The sequence below is a fragment of the Eupeodes corollae genome, chromosome 1 (assembly GCF_945859685.1).
Source record: "Eupeodes corollae chromosome 1, idEupCoro1.1, whole genome shotgun sequence".
Classification (NCBI taxonomy): Eukaryota; Metazoa; Arthropoda; class Insecta; order Diptera; family Syrphidae; genus Eupeodes; species Eupeodes corollae.
The window spans coordinates 168,343,995-168,358,240 of NC_079147.1; the positions used below are offsets into that span (position 1 = coordinate 168,343,995).

Here is a 14,246-nt window from a genome sequence, read left to right on the forward strand (position 1 = left end):
CTTTCCTCCTTAATTCAATCAAAAGTACCCATTATCCTAAATAACCTTACCCTACTATCAATTAAAATTATTTTTATTAATTAAAAATAAAACGTTCAATTAATACCATGCGATCCACTTGCAAAGAAATCTGAAACACTTGCTCTTACACCAAACCTTTTCATGAATTATTGTGCACAACTTTACGTTTGTTTACATTTTTGCAAGTCGACTTTTTAATCAGATCCCGCTAAATACAGAAATTGTCACACTGTGCATTTAAACATATTAAAAAACAACGGTAATACACACAGCGTCATGCTACAGCATTTTGTAAAGCCAGGAACTATTCCGTAGCTTTATTTTTTAATAGAGTTGTTCGAATGAATAGTTTTGTTAATAATGTTTTCTAAACTTGAAATTTCAAGAAAAAATGTTCAAACTGATTTTGTTTTGATTTTGGAAATTAGTATAATTTTTGTTTTCAAAATTCAATTCCATTATTTATCGTTTGTCACTTGATTTTTGTACTTCAATAATTTCGTCAAGCTTTAAAATAATTTAATGCCCTAACTTTCTTTGAAAACAAAGGTTGTTGAGCCAATAACTAAAAAGGTGTAAGTCTTGTAGGTTAATATTATTCTTGCCAATTGTTAATATGAAATTTAGTTTAAAAAAAAATTATAACCGAAAATATTCATGAAACCTTTTTCTTTCCCAATAAAAATTAGAGGGATTAAAATTTTATCGAAAATTACTTTTGAAATATTTCTCCCTAGGAATTTTTCTCTTCCCGGCAGCATGTTCCTACTATCGGGAACTCCCCACGGAATTCTTTTTCAAGGGAATAAATTTTGCCAACATGAAAATCGTAAATTTATTTTCGAACATAGTTTTGGAGTCGGTTCTTTGTGAAAAAAATTGTTTGTTCTCGTCCTAGAACTACTCCCTAATTTAAAATGCAAAGAATATCCTTTTTATTATAAATTCATAAGGGGCTTTCAAGTAAATGGAACTCGAGTTTTGCTTTAACCTCCTTTCTCATCGCTTCCATTTCAAGGTTGTGCCTTGAGGTTAATCCAACACCTTCTTCTGAAACTCACTAATTTTGTCAGTGGATCTTTATGTTTTCCTGAAATGGTAGGTATTCCATTTCTTTTAGGTGTCGCTTCATAGCTCTTAACTCTTCAACCTTATTGCAGAGTTCTTTTTGGATTTCAATTTCTCGTTCCAAAGCGACTTCACAAGTTATGCCTTTTTCTGGCTTTTTGTAGGACAAGGAGTTGAAGTTCTGCATTCAATGTTTAGCTGGGAGACCAACAGTTAAAGCGTCTGGACATCCTTTCACCGATTCTTTTAAGACACAAATTCGTATTATCGTTTCCTTCAACGCACTAAATTAAACACCTGTCTTTTGTTTTCATACATTTTTTTTCTCACGTACTTTTTTTTTTAAGCCTTACCTCAAGTTATTTTTTATTAAGAGAAAAAAAACATTGTTATCAACTTATCACCTACTTTTTTCCATTCAGAAATAGATTTTGTTTGTGGGCCCAAACTGGTAAGTTCTTTTTCTACTTCTTTCCAAAATTTTGATACATCTTCCTTACACCGATTTGTTGTGAACCATTAGCAATATCTCGTTTTTTTCCATAAAACTAATTAAAACGGGAACTTGGTGAGTATTTATTTAATTCGACCTTAAAAAGATGATTTTTATTAATATTTTCATTATTATTTTGTTGAGAATTGCTTACAATGTTTGCTCCACTTACAATTCCGACAACTAAATAACGGGGAGATATTCAGAGAAAAAAACACAAGATTTACCCATGAAAAATAAGTTGCCGATAGGTATTTTTCCATTAGAATTTTTTTTCCAATTTCGAAAAATTCCCCATACCAATTTTTCGAATATGTGAACAAATCCATGGGAAAAGAAGTTCCCGATAACCCCAAATGATAAGACAAAAAATCAGGTAAAAAATGGGTAAAATCAAGACGTCACTACTTGGAAGGGTGACTTTTGTTCTTAAGAAGCGCTTCACATTTTCTTGACATAGAGTTAGTTAATGACTTATTTCCACAGATGTTGTCTAGCAGTGTACCACCTTTCTTGTATTTGTATCCATAGTGCCTTCGTATTTGTGATCTTCTTGCACGATATTCTATTTTTAAAATCTAACATCAAAGATTTTCTATGGGGTTTAGATCTTGCGATTGAGAACGACATTGTAACATCGACACATTTGTAGATTTTTTAGATTAAAATGATTTTATTTATTATAAACATAAGAATATAACAATTTACATTTACAAAATCTTTATGGCGAATTGTATGTACAAACCAACTTCTCGAGAATTTAGCAGTGTGTTTTGGGGACACACTAATGGCAGATTATCATTCGCAAATGGAAGCATAACGTTTTACAATATTTGGAGGTACTTTGCTTGGGTCATAATATGTTTGATTCAAAAGATAGGGCGTTTTCTATTGTAATAAAAAGACCCCAAAATTTGTATATTGCCGCCACCATGCTTTATCGTTTTTATGGTGTTTCTAGGGTTAAGTTGTTCAGGATATAGATCCTTCTAACATAAATACGGCCATCAAATCAAAATTTATTTTGGTTTCGTTTCTGTACAAAATATTTCGGGATATATTTTCTGTCGATAGTTGCTGAAGTTTTCTTTGGACGTTCTCTTGGTTTGGCTGGTGTTTATGTTTTATATTGATGCTTTAATACCTGGTCCACAAAATCGCAAGTGTTACTTCCATCTTCTAATTGCAAAATCACACGGCTTTTTTCTTCAGAACAATGTCTTAAATGTCCCATTTTTTAAAGTTTCAAAACTAAAAACTATTATTTTAGTTAATTGGTTATTAAAAAAGAAAACCCAGCCATAGTTTCCCAGAAATATTGCAAAATTATAGTGCACGCTATATGAGTTTCGTGAATTAAAATAACGTGTGGAAATTGTCAGGGATTCTGGAAAATTCTTACAGGAAATCCAAAAATAATTGTACATTTTAAAAAAAAATTGTAAGGTTATAACGGTAGAATTTATTAACTGATGAAAATTTTTCCATTTTTCATTATTACTTTGGCCACCACTGTACATAGTATGTATTCAATTCAACATATTGCTGGCTGAGTACTTAAAGGTTGCAAGTCATTGAAACAACAAAGTTTTATACATCATAATTTTCGTAATTTCAGCGGCTTTCAGATGAAGTCAAAATTATAAATTAGAAAAAATCAATGGCAACACTACAGGCAAAAAACACACAACTTTCATGCATTTGCACCAATATCCAATATCTTAAGGTTCTATGTTATTAAAAATTCAACATAGAACCCTTTGCCTAATTTGTCTCATACAAAAAACAAATACTTTTAAGTTACATGCAACTATTTTGCACTAAATTGCTCTACACGGCATTGAATACCGTTTGAATGAAACGAAAAGTTCTATGTAGTAGTTATTACATTAGTATTATTTTCATTGTGATTTTTGTGTCTCGATTGATGCTTACTTACTTAAGGTGGCGCTACAGTCCTGTGTGAACTAGGGCCTCACCCAACAAACTTCTCCATCTAGCTCGGTCCCTAGCTAGATGTCTCCAGTTTCGCGCTCCAAGTCGGGTGAGGTCACCTTCCACTTGTGCGCGCCACCTGACCCGCGGTCTTCCTCTACTGCGCTGTCCTGTGGGTGCGGATTCGAAGACTTTCCGGGCCGGAGCATTGGTTTCCATGCGCTCTACGTGACTCAACCATCGTAGTCGTTGGACTTTTACTCTTCTGGCTAAGTCTACGTTGCTGTACAGCCCGTACAGTTTGTCGTTCCATCTTCTCCTCCACTCCCCTTCGATGCATACGGGACCGTAGATCACACGAAGAACTTTTCTCTCGAAGCGACCCAAGGTGCTTTCATCCGCTTTTTTCATGGTCCATGCTTCTGCACCGTATAGCAGGACGGGGATGATAAGGGTCTTATATAGCAACACTTTGGTCCCTCGAGAGAGGACTTTACCACTCAATTGCTTTCTTAGTCCAAAGAAACAGCGGTTAGCAAGAGTTATTCTGCGTTTGATCTCAGCGCTTGTGTTGTTTTCTGCGTTTACAGCGGAGCCTAGGTAGACGAAGTCCTTGACTACCTCAAAGTTACAGCATGTACTTTGTTTTGCCCTCATTAACCGTTAAACCCATTTTTGCCGCTTCTGCCTCAATACTCACAAAAGCCCCACTGATATCACGCTGAGTTCTTCCGATTATGTCAATGTCATCAGCATATGCCAGTAATTGGACAGACTTTTGAAAGATAGTGCCTCTAGTGTTGACGTGAGCTCTGCACTATTCTTTCAAGCAGGATGTTAAAAAAATCGCATGACAGCGCATCACCTTGTCTAAAGCATTTTTTGACATCAAAAGGTTCTGTTAAGTTGTGTCCAACCTTTATGGAGCAGCGTGAATTCTCCATGGTCATCCTGCACAAACGGATGAGTTTGGCAGGGATGCCAAAACTAGACATGGCTCAATACAGCTCGTCCCTGTAGATGCTGTCATATGCGGCATTGAAATCGATGAAGAGATGGTGGGTGTCGATTTGGTATTCTTGAGTTTTTTCCAGGATCTGCCGTAATGTGAATATTTGATCAACTGTGGACTTTCCTGGTCTAAAACCACACTGATAAGGACCTATCAGGTTGTTGACGATGGGCTTTAGACGTTCACATATTACGGATTTTATAGGCGATGTTATGTAGACTTATTCCTCTATAGTTGGTGCAGTTTAGAGGGTCTCCTTTTTTCTGGATCGGGCAAACAATACTGCGGTTCCATTCATCGGGCATGTTTTCTTCCGACCATATCTAACAGATAAGTTGGTGCATGCTCCTAACCAGCTTATCCCCAGCTGCCTTAAAGAGCTCTTTACTTCGTCTAAGTCGGGAGGACGGGATTGTTGGCTTTCGTCTTCTATATTGAATGGATCATCATGTCTGACAGCGGAATTCAGTTCTTCGTCGCCGTTATACAGTCTGCAGAAGTGGTCCTTCCATATCCTCAGCATTGACTGCGGTTCCACTATAATGTTTCCACTTTCGTCTTTGCAGCCTTCGGTTCTAGGTTTATGTACCTGTGAATTTCGTTTCACCTGTTCATAAAACTTTCGAACCTCATTCCTGCTTTTATACCTCTCAACATCTTCGACCGCACGCTTCTCATGCCCTCTCTTTTTCCTTCTGAGAAGTCGGCGTTCCTCTCGCCTCTTCTGCTCATAGCTGCTTTATATCGTTCTAGGGCCTCCGCTAATTCTTCGGCCGCACGTGGTCTGTTAAGGGACCTAACATTCCACGTGCATATCCGAAGTTCGTTGTCCTTTATTCGTTTGCGTTGGTTGTCAACAGTAAATCCGTCCGTATCCGAGGCTTGTTGGTGCTTCGCAACCATGAAAGCTTTTACGTGGCCAGGAAGTCACCCCGACGCACAACCTCCAACCTGGAGGGCCAGATCCTAAGTATAACTCCAAGGATGGGGAGCCGGATAAAACCGCTCCTTACAGGCCTGGGCTTCGAATAAGTCGAAAAAGCCCTATAAGGTGTTCACTAAGTAGTTCAACCTTACTGGAACTGTAGACGCCACCGTTGATTCCATCTCGGGAGTTCCTCCGCTGCCGTCTGGATAAGGAGAGGTGCCTTAGTGGAAACACCTCTCCCCACCTCTCTTGTTTGCTGCCCCCAACATCTTTCCACTGGGGTTGGAACCCAATCTCCAGTTGAGGTACTAGGCACCCGATGTTCACCACGTGGAGGTGAGAGTAGGAGTTGATAGACAGAGGTTGGTTTTAAGAAAAACCTGTGGACGCTTGTGTCCTCTTGAATGCACATGTCTACCATTTGAACATCTCGATTGATGAGAAAGTTTAAAAGAGGAACCGATAAGAAATCATATTGCTCGATTCCCTACCGTTTAATCACATTACTGTAGACGTTATTCTTAAAAACAATACATAGACTCGAGTTTAAATATTCAAATGTGAAGAGGAAAAGGCAGTTAAAAGCCACGTCTACCGCAGAATATTTGAACGAGAGTTCAACATCTCTTTTTTTAAACCTAAAAAGGACCTCTGTGAGGAATTTAAAGTCACTTGAAGCTCGAGCAACATAATATTGAAAGAATTCAAATCAAAACATAAGGCACATCAATTACAAAACCAAAAATCGAGAGAAACTCGACAGTTGGACAGAACATCATCGACAGAGAGAAAAAACTAAATGAGAGAGCCAAATTTCCTCGTCTCCGTCCCTTTGGAACCTCTTACTCTCATTTTTTATAGCGTGTTGAATTCTTTTTTTTTCTCTCTGATCATCGACTCGAGTCATATGTTTTGATCTTCAAAATGTCCTTTCTTGTCCTAAGGCCGAAGTTTCTTCATTTTTAACTATTCAAAGCTAAATAATTTTAATCTCACTGCCCATCTGTCCACTAATAATATGGTAAGAAAAATGTAATATTTCTTGGATAATAAGTTTATTTATGTTCTTTTAATGTAGGTCTACTGCGCTTTGTGGAGCGAGAATTTAATGGGAAGAAGTGGCAATGATTTGGCCAGTGCCTTAATACAAATTTTGGATCGGGTCATTAAAGATAACCAGCATTTTATTCACTTGATTCTCTGGTCCGATTCTTGTGTTCCGCAGAACAGGAACTCCATTATGTCATTTGCTTTGTTAAATTTTATAAAATGGCACCCACAAATAATAAAAATAACACTCCGCTTCAGTGTACCTGGCCATTCGTGCATACAAGAAATCGATTCAGTACACAGCGTGATTGAGAGAAATCTAAGAAGGTTCGAGTATTACTCGCCGATTTCTCTTATTCGCATAGTACTAAAAATAACCTACAAAAGACAGGAATTGATTGTCATGCAGATGGGACCTTCGGACTTCAAAAACTATCAGGTTTGCTCCAAAACGTTTTATTTTAAAACAATACCTTTCACAAAAGTATGTGAAATCGAATTTTCGACTAATATTTTAACGGTGGGGTTTAAAACTAGTTTTTACAAAAAAAGTTATGATTATATAAATTTAAAGTACGACAAGCCTTCAAGAAAATCATATGCAAACAAAACTTTTGTTCCCGAATTTCCAATTCCTGAAGAAGAAAAAAGTAAGAAAAAATTGTCTGAAGCTAAAATAAAATCTTTTATTGCAATGCTTCCTTTTATGCCAAAGGTAGATTTTGATTTCTTGGAAAACTTAATTTCGAAAAATGCTACTTAACTGGTTCAATAATTTGTTCACATTTAATTGACAATTCTTTATTTGTATTTAATTACTATCCAAGTTGTTATGTATTCGTTACTTTATAATAAAAATTAATTTATTTATGTAACTTATAATTATATTGGGCTTTATTACAATTTCGTTGGACTTTTATAAAAAAGAACTACTATCTTACAACAGATTCCTTATTGTTTTGATATCAAGTTAAGTATGGAAAAAAACTTTTTTTTGGGGATTCCTAATTTTACAACAATTATATGCTTTAGGAAATAGTTTATTTTAAGAAAATATACTATTTAATCAGTTTTCTTACTGTATAGTATAAAAAATAGAATACAATTTAAAAACCATCTATTTTCACGAAAAACGATTTGTTTACTCCATACAAAAACCATTTATTCCATATAAGCTCTTAAGTAATATAAGGTTCTATGTTGAACATAGAACCCTTTATCTCATATATAACTAAGATTTTCAGGAAAAGCTTCTATGTATTTTTTTTAAATGACTGTAGAATTGTCTATAGTGATTAAAATATTATTTTTTTTATTTGTTTTTGGGTTTTTAGCAGTTCTTTATCAGATTTAATCAATATTTTACTGCTATTTAGAAGTTTTATACAAAATAATTTTTTCAAAACTTAGGTTTGCTGACATACAACCTTTAAGTATTCAGCCAGCGATATGGTTGAATTAGAAGGGACCAAACAATTGTTTTCAAATTTGTATGCTTCGTGAGAAGAATCTGGTGAATTATCAATATAATTCATTGAACATTTTATTTTACAATAGTTTTGAACCTAAACATCTGCGATGAACGCAGCCATTCAGGACATTCAAAGTTCATTTGCAGAGCTACCAACATAAATTATGTAACTTCAAATTTCTGTCAAAGCTTTTGAATTTGAGTTTCTGTTAAATTAAAACATCGTATTTAAAGTTATCTGAACTTAATCCTGAATCATAAAGAAAACAACAAGGCAAATTGAACTTTATTGATAAAAACGAAATAATAAACAATTTTTATTTAGCGATTCACTTAAAATATAATAATTGTATATCGTAGAATCAAGAAAATGTACAATAACCTCGACGACACATTTTCCGCTGATAGCGTTGAAGACGTCAAGCTAAAGGGCAACTACAGAATAGAGACATTTTTCAACAATCATTCAGATTTAGGGGCTTTGGTTGAAGTTCCTAGTTATCATTGTAAGGCCATATTTTTCAAAGGAAATGTTCTATATAAAGCTGATGAACCAAATATAATCGATTATATTGATATTATGAAAAAGTTTACCTATACTGAACCAGATAAGAAGATCGAAAGGAATAGACAGCAAAGAGTTGGTGGTACAATTTGTCCCACCAGCGAGGATATCTATGAAATCGACGATAAGATTTTCTCCTTGTACGGAAGGTATATTTATGCATTTAATGATTACAATAAAGTAACTTTTTCAAGTAAGACGTCAAATAATAAAATTTACCTTAGAAGTGTAAATAGAGATAAAAAGGACAAATGTTATGGTTTCTTGTATGATCACAACTACGCATTCAAGATTGTCGATAAAAACACTCAAATTTTATATGCATTTGGGTTATATCGATAAAAATAGTTACTTTTTTTCTATTAAATCTCTTTGTAAATAATAAAAATGTTAAAATTATTTTTGTAACGCATTCCAAAGCATGTGAATAAATAAAAAAAATGCAATTGTTTTTTTCCTTTATCTGTCTGTATCATTGAATAATTGCAATTATTCAATGTCTGTACTCTTATATGAATTCATTAACATGATTTACTTTTAGTCATTAGCAAAAACATACATTAAATTGGGCAAAGATAAAAATTGCAGGGTTCTTCTATTTTATTCAAAGCCGGGGGTGTCAAAAGTATGATCGTTCAAATCTGTCTAAAGAAAGGTAAAAATAATTCATCTCTTCAGTGTTAAATACAATTAAACAATTTTTTGTGACATCTGTCGATGCTAACTACTCCTACTACTAATTTAAGATGCTATTTTCAAATAAAACTGCGAGTCTTGTTTTCACCCAGTTGTAAAGTATTTCATACGCATTTGGCAGTGTTTCAATAGCTAAAATCGAGTTGATTAGACACCAACACCTAACCAGACGTGCAGCTGCTGATAAAATTGGCTGACGTCTTGATGGTTTTTATTCTTACTTATAGATTCGTACAGATAAAACATAGTGGAAGGTAAAAAAAAACGGCAAAAACCACAGCTTGAAGAAGTTGTGCACCTGAGTTGAGAAAAATGAAACAACAAATTGGCGTAAGTGCAAGTCACTCTACAGTTTTAAAAGTTATAAAATTCGAGCCATCTTAAACTTAAGAAAAAAACAGCTTCTTGATGACCAACGGAAAGTTATGCTATTAGAGATTTTCAAAACTTAAATAATAATGGTATTCTGTTTCTTTTAGGCTTTTACTAAACAATTGATTGATGAATTTTTACTTAACAATCTAACATTTTTTGACTCATAAACTTGGTCTACCAACATGATAACGCACCTATTCACTCTGTGTGCGTAATGAAAGCTTGGACGAAATTTACACTTCTTTTAATAACTGCCGTACTCACCTGGTCGTAACATGATTAAATATAATTGGAGGTGGTTAGTTCCCACAGTCAACGAGGGATGTCATCAGTTTAAAGTTAAAGAATTCTTTAATTTTGCAACTAAGTTAGCGTTAGGCGAAATATCGTTGAACTTTATCAAAAGGCTGTAAGATTCATACCCGCACGAATTTAGGAAATGATTAAAAGAAAAGTTGGATCTATCAAACTACCAATCTGGGCGAAAGAAAAACTAGCAGTTGATTTTGAATAAATCTTTTCAAATTCTTATACACATCAATATTTGGAAAAAATGTAAAAATCATTTTCGAAAATGTTTGTGCGTATTCAGTTGAAGCCGAAGTGTATGTTCACAACTCTCTTCAAAATAGTGGAAATCGATTTACTGACAATTTAACTATTATTCATTTAGTTGCAGAATATCTTCTCAAACTTAAATGATATCCTTGTCTTACTTAAGAATCTTAGATATTTAGGCCCATCATGAATTTTATAGTAATCAAAAACTTTTAAGAATCCCGAAAAAAACCATTACAAAATACGTTCTTAGCAAGGACATCCTAGACCTTTATTCAAAGGGGGAAGCGGGCAGACACTTAACATAAAGACGATTTTTTGAGCATCGCATAAAAATGTTCTCTAAAGGAGACTGACAAAATGTAAACAAAATAATGTGTATCTCGACCTTACAGATATTCGTCCCGTATGCATAGATGAGAGAAGATATAACGGCGAATTGTACGGGCTATACACCGACACTGCATATTAAACGGAAATGACGAATCGCTCCAGCCCGAAAGGTCTTCCAATCCAATGAGGAACGGCGCAATGGAGGAAGACAGCGACTCAGGTGGCGCACGCACGGGGGTGAAGACCTCAACCAACTTGGCGTGTGAAACTGGAGACAGCTAAATACGGACCGAGCTGGCTGGAGACGCATGTTGGTTAAGGCCCAGGTGCGCCCGGACCACAAGTTAGTAAGCAATAGAAAACCAATTAAAACAAAAAAAAAAAAACAATTTAAAAAACCCTTGTATTGTACTAACTATGTGCTTTAAAAAATAAGATGGAATTGAAAACAAGATTAAGGAATTTATTCTTATTCTAAGCTTCTTCCTAAGAACATAAATATTTTCCCTTTACTTTTAGATAAGATCTTGTGAAAATAATTTAAAAGCACTACTAAAGTTTTTTTTTAATTCTTAATGTTGTGAAAACAGTTGTTTTTTGTTGTAAACCTTTTTTGGTGAATATTGTTAAATTACTAACAAATTTTTAGATGGAATAGGGCTGTGCATTTGTAATAGGGCTGGATTTCCAATTCATATTTAGTTCTTGATTCAGTTCTCAGATGCCCTAAGGATCCGCTATTGGTTCGTAGTTTAAAATCTCATACAATTTAGCATTACGAACAGATTTCGTGTTACAGTTTTTCGGACTTCATAAGTTCTGGATTACGATGGAATTCGTGGTAAGCAAGATTTCCAGTAAAAATTAAAAAATGCAATTTTTTTCTAAGGAAAAGAAACAAATAAGATTTTTTTTTTAACTTATTGATTTGGTATTAATACATTTATAAATCATCTCATGATTGTTCATCAATCAAATATTCTTCCTTAATATTATCTTTCTCAATGGTGGATTCAATTGAAATACTATCACTTTGTGTATTATTCACAAAGTCCGATTCAGTTCGTCCTGCCAACTGGGAATGATTGGAATCATAAATAATTTCATAACGACTTTGTTCATAAGCTATGCGCTCCTCACATAACATTTGCTGAATCTTCGTTTGTACATTTAATGCTTGCACAAGCGGCAAGGAGCCCAATTGCATGGCAATATTCATGCCAAAGTGATAAAATTCATTAGATTGGATTGGATGTTGTTTTTCAGGTTCAGGATTATCAGGGATCTGTCTGTAATTCTGCTGATTTTGTTGCAGCGATGAGTTGTTGTTATTTTGATATTGATAATGGTTGGGAGCATGAACTCGAGGCATTGGATACTGATTTACAATTGGGTTTTTATTAATCATGCTGTAACCTTGAGATGATTGTGAGTTGGAATAAATAGCATCAGGTCCTTGTGGTTGGAAATGGTTGACGGCTCATTAAAGGTGTTTCTACTAGTATGAGGATCTTCAACAGTAAGCTACAAAAGAATTAAAACGTAAAAAAAAGCTTATTACCAATTGCTATTATATTTAAATTCAATTCTCACCGAACAGTTGACTTTAAAAAATCCTTCAGGATTATTAAGAAATGAATCAGCTAAATTGTACCAACGTAATTTCGGTTTATAGGTTTCATTAAAAGAATGTCTCGACATGGATCTTCTCACTTTAGTTCTTTCCGAAGCATATGTATCCCGGAAAGATTTAATCTTTTGCTTCACTTCCAGCACGCTAGCCAAATTCATTGCATCTCTTATCCGAATATAGGCTTCATTTCGTTTAGATTTTATTCGATAATACTTGTGATTACACTTCCACAAGCATTCGCTTTTCTTGTACAGTTCAAGGAATTTAATTATGTCGTTTTCAGAAAAGCGACCCATTTATTACTTAAAATAATTTTTGTTGTAAAGAAAATGCAATTGGTCCTAAATTATTAATCTTTTTCTAGTTGTGGTTACAAAAGTAAATTTCGAAGAACATAAGCCAAGGCATAAAGTTTTAGTTGAAGTGGTTTCGGTTTGCCTTTGGTGGTTCTATTATTGTTTTTTTTTTGTTATTGTGAACTACATACAACCAACCAATCCAAAACAGAATTCAGTGCAAGTAAAAGTAAAGATGTTAAAAGTTAGATATTACCATCTGTTGGAACTGGAAGTGCATTCAGCGCCTAATTAATAAAATTAGATATTAAACTGGGTTGCTCGTGCATTTGACCAGATTGTAATTTTTAATAAACGTTTTTCTTAAGCATCCAATTTTTTCAAAGACGACTTGTTAATAAATACCAAAACAAAATAATATGTTTGATCAACTTCTTATGAGTCGGTATTTAGATAGACTCCGCAAGTTTCTTTTTGGGTTATAGTCTGTTCAAACCAAACTCAAAACCAAGTTTTCGGAAAAAAGTTTTCGAAAACCCGAAAATCGTTCATACTGAACATTTACACATTTTGACATTTCCGTTTTTACAACATCGACTGTCAAATATTTTATTGATGCAAAAACTGGAAGTAAAAGTTTAGTCCTTCAATTATTATTTGTAAAAATAAAATGCATTCTGACTGATTGAAAGTTATTTTAATACATCAAAAGAAAGTTAAACATAAAATAAAGATTTTGTCATTGTCTCAAGTTTGCAAATTCTGGAACTTCGAAGCAATTTGCTAGTTAGAAATTTGCTAAATACTTAGCAATTTATGAAGAGACTCCAAAATTTTAAACCCTTCTTTTCGTTTTTGCTTATTAGCAAATTGCTTTATTAAAAATTTATCATCGACACAACTGTTGACTGGACTATTCCATCCACTGCTCTTTAAGAAATAATTTTAATTATGTCATATGGCCTTAACGAATTGCTAAAAGTTAAAGCAACTATTCCATGATTTTAACTTTAGCAATAGTAAGATGTTAAAATTATGTAAATCATCTTGTAAGCTCAATAAATTACTGCTTTAAAATTTCACTAAATCGTATACAAAATTTGCAACATTATTTAAAAAGAAAATTAAAACTTCAAGCATTTAAGCTAGCATAAGTCACAACAAAGCCAAACTGACAGGATACGCCCCAAAATCTTGTGTGAGGAAACTGATATTGCTCAGTTGGTGTCTGTCCATCCGTTTGGATTTTCAGCAATACAAAAATCAACGGGCCAATGCTCAGCTCTGCCGTGTGTAGGGATTTATCAAGCCAAGTGGGTTCTGTCTGTTTAAACAATTATATCTCGATATCTAAACACTATCTAACTATCTCAGTCGATCTCATACAATAATTTAGGAAACAAAATTCTGAATGTATCTTACCCTTTTAATTTTTTTTCTGCTTCAGTTGACAACTTTTATTTTAACATGGAATTACATTTTTGGCCATAGCTGAAAACCTATAAATGGGCAGGTTCAGACAACATAAGGGACTTCATTTGCAGTCCGCTGCATTCTTTCATCGTAAATGTGGACCAAGGCAACTAGTTAATTTCTTTAATGTCATAAACTTCAAACTCGGAACTTTACTACACTAACATCTACCTTCAGTTAATTGTGCGAAAATTACCAAAAACATAATTGTCTACAAAACACTTCTCAGACAAGCTAAAATTTCATCTCGAGTTGTATTTTGTATTTTAAAGAAATATTGCTTACTCTTTTTTTCAATTTGATGAGAAGCCCTTTTACAAAAAAAACATCAAATAGAAA

At 34.0% G+C, this 14,246-nt stretch overlaps 2 protein-coding genes across 2 annotated transcripts; one reads left to right on the forward strand and one right to left on the reverse strand.

Annotated features, from left to right (window-relative positions):
• The first annotated feature begins 8,137 nt into the window (after positions 1–8,137).
• On the forward strand, positions 8,138–8,984 carry LOC129940564 (uncharacterized). The gene is made up of 2 exons (XM_056048942.1): positions 8,138–8,692; positions 8,768–8,984. Exons 1-2 carry the CDS (start codon positions 8,349–8,351, stop codon positions 8,883–8,885), a joined length of 462 nt encoding a protein of 153 aa, XP_055904917.1. The 5' UTR covers positions 8,138–8,348; the 3' UTR covers positions 8,886–8,984.
• Positions 8,985–11,380: 2,396 nt separating this feature from the next.
• Positions 11,381–12,639, reverse strand: LOC129946804 (uncharacterized). Its single transcript, XM_056057148.1, has 3 exons — positions 12,105–12,639; positions 12,005–12,029; positions 11,381–11,960 (listed from the first exon to the last, which is right to left on the reverse strand). Exons 1-3 carry the CDS (start codon positions 12,432–12,434, stop codon positions 11,461–11,463), a joined length of 855 nt encoding a protein of 284 aa, XP_055913123.1. The 5' UTR covers positions 12,435–12,639; the 3' UTR covers positions 11,381–11,460.
• Positions 12,640–14,246: the final 1,607 nt, after the last annotated feature.